The 15,887-nt window shown below is 41.8% G+C and overlaps 1 protein-coding gene across 1 annotated transcript in view; it reads right to left on the bottom strand.

Moving 5' to 3' along the window:
• The window catches only part of TMPRSS7 (transmembrane protease, serine 7), a 46,937-nt gene that overhangs the window by 4,432 nt on the left and 26,618 nt on the right, over positions 1–15,887 (bottom strand). The window contains exons 7-13 of the mRNA XM_005674912.2: positions 14,245–14,351; positions 10,063–10,199; positions 8,082–8,189; positions 5,481–5,591; positions 4,461–4,577; positions 3,297–3,468; positions 596–864 (exon numbers count right to left, since the gene is read on the bottom strand). Of these exons, the coding sequence (XP_005674969.2) occupies positions 596–864; positions 3,297–3,468; positions 4,461–4,577; positions 5,481–5,591; positions 8,082–8,189; positions 10,063–10,199; positions 14,245–14,351 (1,021 nt within the window). The remainder of the gene's footprint in view (positions 1–595; positions 865–3,296; positions 3,469–4,460; positions 4,578–5,480; positions 5,592–8,081; positions 8,190–10,062; positions 10,200–14,244; positions 14,352–15,887) is intronic.

The raw sequence follows: 15,887 nt of genomic DNA, 5'->3' as shown, positions 1-15,887 counted from the left end.
CCCTGGGCGGGGTCATTGTAAAATGGCATTCTCTCTTGGTGGACCATTCCTAGGCCGATGTGACCACCCCCAAGGCCTGAATCTGCAGTCTGGGGAACTGAGGACAATCTGGGTTTCAGCCTTCACTCTCATCCACTTGCCCAGTTGCCCTCATGAAGGACATACTTGCATAATCCTCCAGACAATTGTCTATGAGTTGACATAGTAAATTGTGTATGAGCAACCTTTTCTTTTTTATGAAAATGAGTCTTTTTTTTTTTTTTTTGATGAAAGGGAACCTAAAAATATGGAGGAAATGTTCTTCTATAGCAGAAAACATAGCAAACCCCTCCAAGATTGAAAAGGGCCTGTACTAGCCTGTCCTGCCTTGCTCATAGACCTTCCCTTAAGAAGAGGTTCTCACTTCTTTGGGGGACAAGGGGAGAGCATCATAAAACCGGAATTCTAATACTCCCCTCCAGCCTATCTATCAGAGTTGTCAGAAGGCTCAGAGGAGATCATATACGAAAACCCTCTCCGTGAACCCCAAAGCACCACATCAACAGGAGTTAGTGTGGTCTGGAGGGGAGCGGAGGGCATTCACTGACACACACACCTGCTTCGTGCCTGCGCCCCCAGCCGGTCACCCAGCACTTCTCTCCACTGCGCACTTTCTGGCCGGCAGGAGGAATGCATATTGGCTGGATGAGCTGCTTCAGGGTCTCAGGCCAGGCGACACTGAGCTGCAGCAAGGCAATATCATAGTCGAAGGTCTGGCTGTTATAGTATTCATGGACCACAATTCTTCTCACTGGGGAGACGAACTTGGCATTCCCCTGCACATACATGCCAAGGTGCGCAGTCCACGGTGTGGGATCAGACAGCCTGGTATGAAAGGAATGAAGCAAGAAGTCAGAGGCTTGTAGAACTATACATGGTTTGCAAAGAGCACTCCATAGAGAGAGAGGGGCTGCGGGAAGGGAGGTCTGACTTTCACTCCCTATTGTAGTAACTGACTCTGCCTCTGAGCCTCCCTTGTCTTCTTAGTAAAACCAAAGATAATGTAAGGTAGAGTAGGGCTGGCAGATGAGAGCTGGGTTCCAAAACATTCCCTCAGTGAATTCTAAGGACATGCTGGAAATTTTCTTGCCTTCAGTATTTCAGGAACCACCCACAAGTCAAGATTGTTAGTGACTGGAGTTTATTTGGTACCTTCTCCCTATTCATGCTGACAGTGGTATTTGACGGAGACAGACAGGGCCAGTAAGACAGTGATCTGGGGATCCTTTTATCAAATTCAAATGATACCAAGATACATTAGAAATCAAAGTGTTCAAAGCGGGAATTTAAGGAGATTTCTTTTTGCAAACTACCAGAAGTCTTAAAGATTGCTGCTCTAATTGCTCAAGCTTGACTATCCACAGGGCCCCACTCCCTATGAGCCCTCAGTGGACTGGCATGAAGTCATGAGGGCTTTGTAATCTCCATCTGAGGTTTCTTATCTCCACCAGCACAGCAGCCTTGCTCTGGTGGGGTGAAGAGAACGTGGATGCTTTGGAAGAAAAATAAGGACAGATCCCAAAGTGCTCGGCCCCTAATCTCACATGCAGTACAGGGACCCAGGGGAATATTAAGGGTCATATATCACATAAAGGACTAGTGATAGAACAGAAGCATAGCCATTTCAGTCATTAACATGAATCCTGTAATTTCCAGGAGAAACAAATACTCTTCATTGTATGAAGTGAAGTCGCTCAGTCGTGTCCGACTCTTTGTGACCCCATGGACTGTAGCCTACCAGGCTCCTCTGTCCATGAGATTTTCCAGGCAATAGTACAGGAGTGGATTGCCATTTCCTTCTCCAGGGGATCTTCCAGACCCAGGGATCGAACCCAGATCTCCCGCATTGTAGAGAGACGCTTTACTGTCCAAGCCACCAGGGAAGTCCATTAATTGTATAAATTCATTGAAATACTTTTAAAAATTCCAAGTGAGAAATAAAAAAAATAAAAATTCTAAGTGAGAAATAATTGATATGTTTTTGTACCTAGGATTCAGCTGGTTCCAAATAAGGTTACATTTTAAGTGAAGTTGTTGTCTGAGCTTTTTTTTCACCCTTAGCTGGGAGAATGTCTGGCCCACAATAATCCCATTGGTAAGGGCAGACAGAGCCCTCCCAACAATTACCGTAAAGGACTTGTTTGTGATCCTTCTCTGTGATATTGTGATTTATAATAAAAAATATACATTTGGTCATCCTTCCATTCCTGGCAAAGAGTTCCTAAAACTCGTAGAATTTCCTAAGTGATGAAAGGGACCAAAGTGTCTTTTGTTATGTTACTGAGGTTACTTTGGGACTGCAACTAAGGCTGAAGGGGCTAGAGGATGAATCTGTGTCCAGTGACCGATGATTCAATGAATCGTGCCTGTGTCAGGAAGCCTCCATAAAAGCCCAAGAGGCCTGGAGAGCTTCCAGGTTGGTAGACACGGGAAGATTGGGAGTGAAACTGTCCATGCATGGAAAGCTGCACTCTTTCTCATACCTCACCGTATGTATGTCTTTCATCAGGCTGTTCCCAAATTGTATCTTGTTACAATAAACTGGCAAGCCAGCAAGTAAAATGTTTCTCTGAGTTTTGTGAGCTGCTGTAGCAAATTAGTAAAATCCAAGGAGGGGGGTCACTGGAACCTACACTCTATAGCCGGTCAGTCAAAAGTGCAGGTGACAACCTGGACTTTCTACTGGTGTCTGAATTGGGGGAAGGGGAGTAGATTTGTTAGCCTGAGCCCCTAAAGTGCTTAATCTGTCTATCTGGGGAGACAAAGTCAGAACTGAGTTGAATTACAGGACACCTAGCTGGTGTCAGACAATTGCTCGGGGGTGTGGGAAGCCTCCCCACCACCACCCTGGAAACTGGATACAGAATCGTTGCCTTCACACCCTGAGTAGGGATCTCCATACTCCAGTGCTGTGCTCCACACATTCCTCAGTCATCCCTCAGTGCTGTGCTCCACACTTTCCTACACTCCACAGTCTTCACACATTCCCACAGAATTCCTTCCAACTTGAAAGCGCTATCTCATTTTCTCAGCCTAGTAAAAGTTTATTCATTCTTGATATACTTTTGTGACCTTCCCTTTAAGTCAGTAATACTTAAAAAGAAAATTCGGCATGCAATTTATGTCACAGAAACAAAACGAAATTAAGAATGACCAACTGAATTGATTGAATGGATCCAAGTGCGAGCTTCTTCCCACAATGTCAGAGTAGCTATGTGGTCTGTGGTCACTTCAGAGTAAGAATTGAGATGCTCTACCTGCTTCCATGGAAACAGTGGGCAGCAGAGAGGAGCCACTCCCTGGAGATGACTGAGGCGCCACAGTAGGCAGATCCAACGAAGTGGAGGCTGACTTGCCACGGCCAGCCCCCCTCCTGGGTGTCGGTGCCCCCGATGATCCGGTGGAGGGTGGGGGAACTGCTGGTGCAGCCTTTAGGAGAGGAGGGGTCCCATGAGTTAAAGGCAGACTTGGAAGTAAAACCAAGCAGTCAGTCAAATTTTGAGCTGGGTTGGGAAGTAACTAACTAGGTAAGCAACTGGAAATCCCTTGCTTACCTAGAGAGGCAATACGTGGGTCTGTCTGAAACCAGCACCAACAAACCACTACCTCCCTCCTGAAAACAGGCCTTGATGCAGAGTCTCTGTACAGTAACACATTTGTGGGGAGGAAGGGATCTATTAGTAACAGCTGTACCGATAAAAACAGCAGCTGTGGAGTTCAGGTTGTCAGGTAGGGAAGAAAGATTAGTCCCAAAAGCAACCGAATTAAGAGTGTCCTTGAAATTGTGTTGATTTGGGAGAGAATTGTTGGTCCAAAACAAACGAAAACCTAGTTAAGAAAAACTAGGTATCAAAGCAATTATTTCCCAGTGTAAATAGTATTGAGAAGGATATACAGTTAACATGTCGGCACATGGCCAATTAGAGATCATGCAATTAATAATAACACATGGCAGACTACAGTTCTCAGGTCATAGCTAAAGAAAGAACCAGCTCTGACACTGATCACAACATAAGGCATAATTAATAAAATCATCCACAGTATTCCAGTACCTATTTCTTTTCTCATAGGTTTTTTTTTTTAAGAGCTTATACCTTGATTAGGGTTATTAGAAAGTGGGAGTTCTCTATGTAAACACCTAGTGTGTGAATAGTTATTATCAAGAAAGAAGGCAGAAAATACAGAATAAGTAATTTTTGATTATTTCTTATTCTTAAGAATTAAGAAATAATTAAAAGAATTCAGTCTAGAATTTTTAATTCTGAGAAGCCATTTCAGATTCAGTTCACCAATATCTACTATTCTTCCCTGGCCTGTGGCAACTTCTGCCAGGAGAATTATACCACGAAGGAAATGAAAATGAAAAACAGGTCGACTGAGGGAGAAATACAAAGAATCCAAAGGAACGTGTTTCTACTCACGACAGCCTTCTTCATCGGTCCTATCCGGACAGTCCATGTTGCCATCACATTTTGCATTTTGTTTCCTAATGCAAACATCATTGCCACACTTAAAAGTTCTGTCATTGCATGGAATACCTAAAAACGAACAAAAGAAGAGGCTGATTTGAGAGAATGACACTGCACTCCGTCCACCAAGGATGTCTTAGCCACAGGGTCAGTATTTGCTGCACACGGCAGGGGGAACTGAGGCAGCCCCACAGTGTCCTGTCCCTGTGTCTCAGCAGAGCCACAGAAAGGCAGGCAGGCACTAGTTGAGAAGCAATCCAACAGCCTCTCCTTTCTTCCACTGTAGGGGTGATGCCAAGCTGTATCAGTGGCTTAAGCTATGCCCTCTTTGCCATTACTTTTCTTGTTCTCCAAGAAAATTTTAAAGCAAAGATCATACTCAGTCCTTTTATTCCATTGGGGGCAGGGGGAGGATGGACAGATTTTGTGAATATACAGCACATTTGTTCACAACTCTGGCTGTGTGTGTTTTTGTAGGGGCTAAGTAGACTATACCCAATCACGGTATCTGGCACATCCCTCTATATCCGACCCACAGTATACTTTAGTCAAGAGCAACATTAAAATTACGTCAGCAAGGAAAATCTTCCAGTATTCTCTCTCTCTTTCCCTCTCTCTCTCTCCACACACATGCGCAGACTCCACCCCAATTAGTGAACAACTCATCCATTTTATCTGGGCCCAGGAGGATTCCTGAGACCTGAGACTTTCAGTGGGGAAACTAGGACAAGTCGATTGCCCTAGCTCAACACAGATATTTTGATTTTGGCTTAGAAGAGTGTGCTAGGCATATACACCCATGGTTGATTCATGTGAATGTATGGCAGAAACCACCACAATATTGTAATTAGCCTCCAATTAATGTAAATAAATTAATTTAAAATAAATAAATAATAAAATGGGAAAGTTGAAAAAAAAAAAAAAAAAGAATGTGCTAGGGAGACCAGCAGAGTGCAGAGCACTCCCGCTCACTGTGAGTGCAGTTCTGCTCATCCTGGCCGTCCTCACAGTCCTGGAAGCCGTCACAGATCAGAGGGCTGTGCTGCCTGAAGGAGCTGGCATTGCAGGCAGGTTTAAGAGTCACTGGAAGGAGAACAGGCAGAAGCTGGTGAGCCTGAGACATCAGGACCTGAGGACCAGCAGTGCTCCTGGAAACACGCAAGTGGTTAAGATGACTTAAAGAAAACAAAATGGTGTTTGCTCAAAACTGACGGCTTCAAGAGGAAAAGTAGATGTTTAAGCTTTGGTATAATTCTTTGTACTTTGAGTTTGTCAGATCTGACTTTTGCTGTGCGTAAATATATTACATTTTGGTGGTTTATTTAATTATAATTAAATGTAACATAAGATTTTAAGGAAAATAAAAATCGTAAGCTGTTAGCTAAATTGCTCTTGTTTACCTTCCTAAACAAGACAGAGTGTCCCGAGATTGGGGATTTTGTCTTACTCATCTCTGTGCTTCAAGTGCTTGATTAAGTAGTTGTTATTGTTTAGTTGCTAAGTCGTGTCTGACTTTTTGTGACCCCAAGGACTGTAGCCCACCAGGCTCCTCTGTCCATGGGGTTTCCCAGGCAAGAATACTGGAGTGGGCTGCCATTTCCTTCTCCAGAGGATCTTCCTGACACTGGGATCAATCTCCTGCACTGGCAGGTGGGTTCTTTACCACTGAGCCACCAGGGAAGCCCGATCAAATAGTAGGTGCTCACTAAAAGCTTATCGAATAGATTAACGAATGTGAGATCTTAAAAAACAACAGACTTGTAGTATATTGGTAAGGAAAACTCTCTTTAAAATTATTTTATCCAGGAGACATTCATTTCCTGAACTAGGAAATACCAGTATAAATCTTATTACAATTTTTCTTCTTTGAAATATTGTCAGGAATTTCCTTTAAATCAGTGACAGATACAACATATTGGCGAGTACTCTTAGAAGGTATAATTTCTTAGACATTTCTGCTTTTTTTGAGAAGTCATTATTTGTGTTATCTGCTCTTGTCTTTTTCAAAGGTACATCTTGAGGGGAGCAGAAAGGAGGACATTGCTGCTCTGAAATAGTTCATTTATCTACTCTGAGAGTACCTAGTAATCTAGTCAACTCCTAGAGAACAGCTTACCACATGGCATGATGAGAAACGATGATTGCTAAAACACGGTTCTCGTTACAAAGTAATAATAATCACTTTCACTTGGAGCATCAAGTGATGCATTAATAGGAAATAACATAAAACACAAAAGCAACCTCAATCCCTATATAATAGTATATATTTTCTTAAGAAATAGAAGATCCTATAGATTTAAATTCTTAATGAAGCCTAAGTTAAGAGAGTTTTATTTTGTTTTGCCAATAAAAAAAGGTGTAGAGTCACAGGTCATAAGTTTTCAGTTATTTATATTTCTCCACAATATGGAAAAGATTAAATAGCTTCACCATGGCAATTATATTAGAGTTGAACTCTGGATCTCTATTTATTTTTAATAGTTGTTCATTGATTTGGCTGCATCAAGTCTTATTTGCAGCACCCATGATCTTCAGTTGCAGCATTCGAGCTCTTATTTGCAGCACGTGGAATCTAGTTCCCTGACCAAGGATCGAACCAAGGTCCCCTGCATCGGGAGCATGGAGTCTTAGCCACTGGACCACACGGAAGTCCCAAACTCTCGATCTTTAGGAGAGAGCGTTGCCAGTGGTGTCATATGGTCTGGTGAACTATTCTCCCCATATTGCTCCCTGAAACTGGAGATGGATTCAGAAATGATGTGCAAATAGTAATGAAAAGCCAAATCAGAGATTCTCTGCCCCAAAATAATAATATCCAATACCCTACCATTTAATTATCCCCATTGTGATATTGATGCAAACTACACAAGTTTAAAAAAAATCTTTTTATTTTTAACACCTGTACTCCATAAACAAGCATTCTGAAATAGTTTACTTCTCCACAGATTCTGAACTTCTTTCTAGAGGAAAGATCCGTGCTTTAAAATGGGATCGTGTTTAAGATTGTGGTAGATTGAATTATCAGCCACAGGTCTTCACTCCCTAGAGTAGTATTATGCACCTCCACCTTTGCCGTGGTCCCAAAGTGTGGAGAATAAACTCCCCTGCCCCTTGACTCTGGCCTCACTATTTGACTGATGGAATATGACTCAAGTAATACTGTTGCAGCTCCAAGCCCAGGACTTAAGAGGACACTTGTATTTTTGGCCACCTCTCCTTTGTTTCTACCACTGCTGTGGCCAGTCCACTAGTTCAATAAGGAAAAGAACCATGAGAAGTAGCACGGACTCCAGCCTGAGAAGAACCAAGCTCAGGAGGACCCACAGCTTAGGTAATGACACCAGCTGAGTCCAGCCTAGATCAGTCATACCTCAGACAACCCACAGAGGGATAATCTAGAGCAAATGATTGTCATAAGTCACTGAGTTTGGGGGTGTGTGTGTGTGGGGGGGGTAGTTTGTTATGTGGCAATAGATAACAGCTACAAAGACGAGGATATGTATCAGCACCAACAATGGTCCTGGCAAGCTACTTATTCCTAAGAAAAGTCATAATAAAAGCTTGAATACCCACCACAGAAGAGTTCATCGCTTTCATCAAAGCAGTCATTTACTCCATCACATCGCTGGGCCTGAGGGACACACAAACCAGAGGAGCATCTGAAAGATCCAACAGGACAGGCTGGAGACAATAAAAAATAGGAAATCTTGTGTGGGTCCCTAAAACGCACCAGAACACATTAACAAAGAAATGTGAGTTGCTAAGTGACGTGAGAAGCAATGTGGCAACAGTAATAATACAATTTCTCCATCAAAGCAAAGCTATAGCTGATATTTGAAAGAACAAAAAGGAGAATGTAAGAGAGCAAAGAAAGCAAACGAATCCACAAGAAGCTGAGTCAACACTGCACCCAGGTCACCATGTACAGTCGAACTCCTACACCTCCATCCTTGACTCAGCAAGGATGTGAGTCTTGGCTTTATCCCAGAATCGAAGAAAGAGAAAACTAAGCATGACTTTGAATCTAGTAGGCTCAGAGTGCAGTCTTTAGAGTTTCTGGGGAATTTAAATGGCTTTCTGGTGTCTCTGAATCCTCTATGATCAGATACATTATTCTGAGTCTGTGCATTTAATTACATTTTCAAGGGATCTCTACCATAAAATGTATTAGTAACCACTGATCTTAAAGGTTGGACCTAGAGAGATTAACAACTGTTCTCAAAACTCAGGACTCCTAAGGCACTTCAACCAGCCTATTCATCAAAGATTCATTGCCTGCCTGGCCCAGAATCTTTACTCCTGGGCTTGTAGCTAAACATGAAAGTAATCATGAATGTTTTCTCTCTGCCATGGCCTAGAGGACTGTGTTCTTCACCCCCCAAATTCATATGCTGAAATCCTAATGCCCAAGGTGATGGTAGGAGGAGATGGGGCCTTTGGGAGGTGATAAATGATGAACCAGAGCCCTCATGAATGAGATGAGTGCCTTTATTTCAATAATAGGCCCACAGAGCATCCTCACTCCTGCCATTACTCTAGGACACAATGAGAAATCCGAGGCCAGAAGATGGCCCTCCTTCAACCAGGCTGGACCATGATCTTGGACGCCCAGCTTCTAGAACAGTGAGAAGTAAATTTCTGTTCTTTATAAGCTACCTAGTCTATGCTTTGTGCAGATGAATAGGAATAGTGCATGGGTCAGGTCAACCACTGTCTCAATAGCACACAAATGAGAGGATAAGTTCCTAGAAAATATTCATCGTTCGAAAAAATAGTTAAAAATAAAATAGCTTACTATTTACCTCTATCCTTACTGGTGACTGTAGTATTCTGATACTCAGAAGTGTAACACTCTGAATCCAGAAGGAGATACATTAGTATTGGCAGAGACGGAAGGGTCTATCTGAGCTTTCTCTCAAGTCTTAACTTCATGGATTCCTAAGTGGTCAGCCCTTACTTTCCCTGCTTTTAAAACAGGTCATGAATTTCCTGAGTCAGTGTCTACTCTCTCCAGACTAATGACTTCCCTCAGACACTGCCTTTTCTGCTGACTGCCTTCTGGCCATGTTCCCAGTAGTTCTCAGTGTGAAGTTCAACATTCTGAACATTGACATTTGGACTCTCCTTGAACGACCAGCTCCCCCTGTGTATCAGAGGCCACAGTGAATTGCAACTATTGCCCTTCAATCCACCAAATGATGGTGTAAACCTCATATTTACAAAAAATTATGGATAGCAAGAAGAACAATGAATCAAGAAACTGATATTTTAGGAATAATGTAAGACACTTATTTTTCAATTATAGCAAGCAGTTATATTATTTCTTCTATAATTTAAACTTCAGCAGAATAAATACATAATTGTATGTATTATTTATCATATATTTTGTTTCTACTATATATTTATTTAAATATTATTATATAAGTATGCTAGTCAATCACAGAAGTAAAGAAGCAGTTTTCATTCCTAAAAGTCTCAAAGTTTAGAGTCATAAAATGTTGGCCTCTGTTTCACCTTTCGTTATGGTTTCTTAAGGGGCTGATCTCCATCTTACGTTGACTGATGTTGTAACTGCCATATTCCACCAAAAGCGGCTTGTCCGAAAGCCTTGAACTGCACTGCAGCTGAACGTGAACCAGAGGACTGGGCACTCGGAAAATCGTCTGGTGATCCATGTAGGAGCCGCAGTACCTGCCAGCAAGGGTTGGGGGCACACAGTATGAGACTGTGTCAACTGCTTGTTGACCAAACTCAATGGTACTTTGGTCATTTGAGCTTCATAAACAGAGATGCTTATAGTAACACTGATGGTAGTCATCCGTCCTATACCAAGGTATTGTGACTGAGTCACTTCTGTCCCCTCGACAGGGAAGCCCACAAATAAAACAATAGCAGTGCTCTAAACATTATTACCTATTACTTTCCTCATCAATACTTAAAATTGGAAGAAACATGGGTTTGTATCTCTTAGTCCTCTCTCTTCTTTCAGCATATAAATAACAGTCTAACAAAAAAAAGATTTGCCTACTTTGTTCGGCTACCAACCTCTCTACAGAACAGAGTAGAATCCACCAACTAAAATTAAAAGCATGCAAAAAATTTCAGCAACACTTAAAACAAAAAGACAACAATATTTCAGTCTAAATTGAATTCTGGTGAACTTCAGGGCTTGTCCTTGGCAAAGTTTCAAAATAGTGATATCTAGCTGCAATATTTCCCTACTTCAATTTCTTCTTATCAGCTAGGAGAAAATGTCCCTCCTATTAGTAATTTTTATTATATGAGCACTATGGTTAGTGGAACATGAAGTATAATTATTAATACACTGGGTACCCATGGTATGTTAGGCTCTGCCCTGTGTGGTCAAGACTTTTCCAGGTGAAATATGTAAGTTTCCAAAGGGAACCAATAAACACTAGGCTTGAGGGGGGTCAATCTCCTTTGGAATCTGTGAATGGCAATCACTCCAGGTCCCCAAAGCATTTGGGAGCCACACATATTCCATGGATCAGATGCTGTTGTTCAGTGGGAAGATCCTATCATTTCACAGATCAAAATAAGTGAAGTGAAAGTCACTCAGTCGTGTCCAACTCTTTGCAACCCCAAGGACTATACAGTCCATGGAATTCTCCAGGCCAGAATACTGGAGTGGGTAACCCTTCCCTTCTCCAAGGGATATTCCCAACCCAGGGATCGAACCCAAGTCTCCTGCATTGCAGGTGGATTCTTTACCAACTGAGCTATCAGGGAAGCCCCACAGTTCAAAGCATTCATGTATATTTCAGGACGAATCTTCTGCATTTGGCTGAAGTTCAGGAGCTGATGGGTGAATATACCAGCTCTGGAGATATGAGGAGCTGCAAGGACCCAACTGGCTAAGTGGGAGCCAGCATCCAAAAGGCACCTAAAAGCTGAGTTAAGCTCTTGGCTCCAGAGTCTACTCTAGGTGTTCATCTTGGAATCAGAATCCTGCTTTCTAATATCATGATGATCGTATCAGTATCTCATAGCGATTTTAACATTTACTAGAGTTTTCTTGCAAAGATGAGCCTCACTATGATGTTAAGGAGAAGTCAAGGGGAAAGGGACCTTTGAAACCTTGCTTGGGTTAGACTTTACAGGGGACAGTGTGGACAGAGGCATACTGGAAGTTCTGATGTGAAGAACTGACTCTTTTGAAAAGACTGAAGCTGGGAAAGATTGAAGGCAGGAGGAGAAGGGGACAACAGAGGATGAGATGGTTGGATGGCATCCCTGATTCAATGGACATGAGCTTGAGTGAACTTCAGGAGTTGGTGATGGACAGGGAGCCCTGGCGTGCTGCAGTCCATGGGGTCACAAAGAGTCGGACACGACTGAGTGACTGAAATGATAGTGGTAGTTTATGAAATGAACGTGAAATAAAGTGAGAGATTGAGAAGCCCAGCAAGTGTTAGTTTACATGGACAGACAGGTGACAGGTAAGAAAACTGAAATGTAAGAGGTGAAGTAATTTGTTAAAATTCAAATAGCAAATAAGAAGAGACAGGATCAGGATAGAGTTCAGTTCAGTTCAGTCACTCAGTCGTGTCTGACTCTTTGCGACCCCATGAATTAGAGCACGCCAGGCCTCCCTGTCCATCACCAACTCCTGGAGTTCACTCAGACTTACGTCCATCAAGTCGGTGATGCCATCCAGCCATCTCATCTTCTGTCATCCCCTTCTCCTCCTGCCCCCAATCCCTCCCACCATCAGGGTCTTTTCCAATGAGTCAACTCTTCGCATGAGGTGGCCAAAGTGCTGGAGTTTCAGCTTTAGCATCAGTCCTTCCAAAGAACACCCAGGACTGATCTCCTTTAGGATGGACAGGTTGGATCTCCTTGCAGTCCAAGGGACTCTCAAGAGTCTTCTCCAACACCACAGTTCAAAAGCATCAATTCTTCGGCGCTTCAACAGATACTAAACCTTTACACTTTCTAACAAGCCAACTGCCTTCCTCTCAGGAACTTGGTTGTGCAAAGCTTTGAGGGAGGGCTATTCCTTTTTCAGGTTTGTACACTGCATTCCAGCTGCCCTGAGCACTCCCACGCTACCCCGTGCTCTCTAAACTTAGGATCACCAGGCTTCCTGGTATCAGCATTGCTTTTTCTTCCTTCTCTACTATAGATCCAAAGCCTTTGGGCTACTTAGCAGCAAAGCATCAGAAATTAGTTCAATTAGAGCCTTTCTGATGAAAAGAACTGATAATGAAAAGGGCTGGCATTTAAAATCCTTTGGATACCGCTAGTATCAAAAGAATCTGATAGGATTTCAGCCAACCCACAAGACAAGGGGAAGAACTGGCCCTTCAGGAAAAGTATTTAGGGCAGACAGCTTTCCCGGTATTTGTGGGAGGAAACTGTCCATATTTTGGCAGCAATACGTCGTGAGTGGTAGGGGTTGTTACTTCCGTGAGGGAAGTACCCCATTTTTCAAAGGACTGCTTTAAGCATATAAGTTTACAAAAGATTTCTAAAGATTTGTGTTCTGGACCTCTAATTAAATACCATAATGCAGTATCTTTAAAGCCTTGGGGCATATTCACAGTATTTATGCATCTGATGTCATTTCCTCAGCAATCTTAATCATATTAATCATAGTTAATATATTTTGATGTATGATAAGCATCATTTCACTGAATGCTTACTGAAAAAAACTCCACTTTATTACCTCATTTTACAGACTGACAAGCAAAGCAATTAAATAATTTGTCCTAGTTAATATAGCTACTAAATAACAGGGCTGCAACTTGAACCTAGGTCTTCTGCCTCCTACATAATAGACTCTTGATTCAAAAATACTTTCCAAAGGAGTACAGGCCACATATTAATAATGGCCCCAAGAAAACCTTTAAAACAAGCAGAAAGTAAAAGTAAAAATGTTAGTCTCTCAGTAATGTCTGACTCTATGTGACTCCATGTCCTCTAGCCCACCAGGCTCCTCTGCCCATGGAATTCTCCAGGCAAGAATACTGGAGTGGGTAGCCATTTCCTCCTCCAGGGGATCTTTCTGACCCAGATATCAAATCCCGGTCTCTTGGAAAATCATCTAAGAGTCTAAAGAAAATCGAAGAAGTTTGCTCAGAAACTTCTGAGCAGAAAGGGAAGGTTTCATTCATGGAAGAGCAAGGAGCAAAGAGTCAGCAGACAGATTTCTCAGGCTAACTTCACAAGTATCCTTAAAGTAAACTGAGAAGCTAATTGGCAAAAACAGGGCATCCTGTAATTTTTTAAAATATGAGACCTATTTTAACTTTAGAAGCAAATAAACAGTAAGAACAACTAAAGAATGAATTAAGGGAAAGAGTGAGGACATACTAGGCCAATTCAGGAAGCCCAGACACCTAGATTTCTTTCAGTTTCTTTCTCCTATTGCACAGAATTGGCTAATGGTTTCTAGCTTTTATAATCACCAAGGCTTCCCTTTACTATTTTCCTTCAGGACTGCAATGCCTTATCTACCAATTACTTTTGCGAAGTACGGAGCGTGTATATCCATAGCTCAACAGCACAGAACAGTAATGGAAACAAGGATTTATGAATCCTGGCTTAATACTTTATGAGCTGAGCAACCGAGAGAAAATTACTTAACTCCTGTGTTTTCAGCTCCCCTGTCTGTAAATAGCAAAGTGAAAACTCTTTGGAGAGAAGAAATCCAAGGCTTTGAACTTCTGGGCAAGGCTTTTCATTAAATTCTTCACATATGGTAAACACTTACATGTGCTCATTGATTTCCCACCATCCATGGTCACAGCCTTTCATACTCTTCTTGGTTATTGAATAGTTATGGAATTTCAGTGCTATGCCAAGAGTTGACAGGGGAGACTATGAAAACAAAGGTAAGTCAGTGTCAGAAAAATGATTCAATTGAAGAATGTGTTTCAGACGAAGATTTTGTTACTCAGAACTCACTCCCTGGGCTTGCTGTTTTAAAGGCAGTTTATTCCTTGTGCCCTGTGGCACTTGGTGAGGTAGACCAGTTGCCCTGAACACGCTGACCCAAGGAAAACATGAGGGAGATGGAAGTGAACCACTCGGTGCTTAGGGAGCAGCTGTGAGACCCCAGTGTGATGAACCAGTTGGCCTGGGATAGACACATTAGCTCATCTCTACATTTCTGCTTCCTCCTAGTAAACAAGCTCAACTTTGAAAACACCCACTTGTTAGCAAGTGTACACACTTTCCTCCCTGGATACAATAATGTCATAGTTTATTTAAGACACTATTCTGATCCTTTAGAAAAAGGAAGAATGAATCAATATCCTCTTTATATTAAACCTTGGTATTCCAGAAGGCAGTAAATGAGTCACCCCTATTATCAGAAAAGATCAGACGAGAGAAGTAGTTACCTATTTGGAACATGCACAAGTGAACACACACACACACACAAAATGCAACTGGCCTTGTTGTGGCATTGTATGCTACGCACATACAGCACATCTGATATGCCACAATACTTGTTTTATGTTTGATCCAGGGATTAAGAGAGAGTTCTCACATTTTAGAGAGTAGAATTTTGGTTTCCTTATTTTCAAGTTGTAATTCTATCCAAGTTAGATAAGAGTTTATTTATTGCAGTGTAGCTTTTAACTTTTTAATTTACCAAGAATTTTGTTGTGATCAAATGTATAAAGTCGCCAAGGTCATTTTGCAAAGGAAGGCAATTTCTGTTTATACATATATTACCAAACTTATTATTTGTATGATTTAATACTCTTCCTAGCCTTATTTGTTGACCTCCACCCTCCCTGCCTCTATCATGAGCCAAGAAAAAGAAAAATCTCTTATTGAAGCACTCTCCACTTCTCTGTGTACTTCCTATAAGTTTTACAAGCAATAATATTATGTCCTTTGGTGTATAAATACTTGTAGTACTTAGATCCTTGTGTAGATTTTCTTCTTTATCACTGTAGATTGCCTTCCTTTTCTTTTTTTTATTTTTTTAATTTTAAAATCTTTAATTCTTACATGCATTCCCAAACATGAACCCCCCTCCCACCTCCCTCCCCATAGCATCTCTCTGGGTCATCCCCATGCACCAGCCCCAAGCATGCTGTATCCTGCATCAGACATAGACTGGCGATTCAATTCTTACATGATAGTATACCTGTTAGAATGCCATTCTCCCAAATCATCCCACCCTCTCCCTCTCCCTCTGAGTCCAAAAGTCCGTTATACACAGCTGTGTCTTTTTTGCTGTCTTGCATACAGGGTCGTCGTTGTCATCTTTCTAAATTCCATATATATGTGTTAGTATACTGTATTGATGTTTTTCTTTCTGGCTTACTTCACTCTGTATAATCAGCTCCAGTTTCATCCATCTCATCAGAACTGATTCAAATGAATTCTTTTTAACGGCTG

The sequence above is a fragment of the Capra hircus genome, chromosome 1 (assembly GCF_001704415.2).
Source record: "Capra hircus breed San Clemente chromosome 1, ASM170441v1, whole genome shotgun sequence".
Lineage (NCBI taxonomy): Eukaryota > Metazoa > Chordata > Mammalia > Artiodactyla > Bovidae > Capra > Capra hircus.
This window is presented reverse-complemented; position numbering and strand designations above follow the sequence as displayed.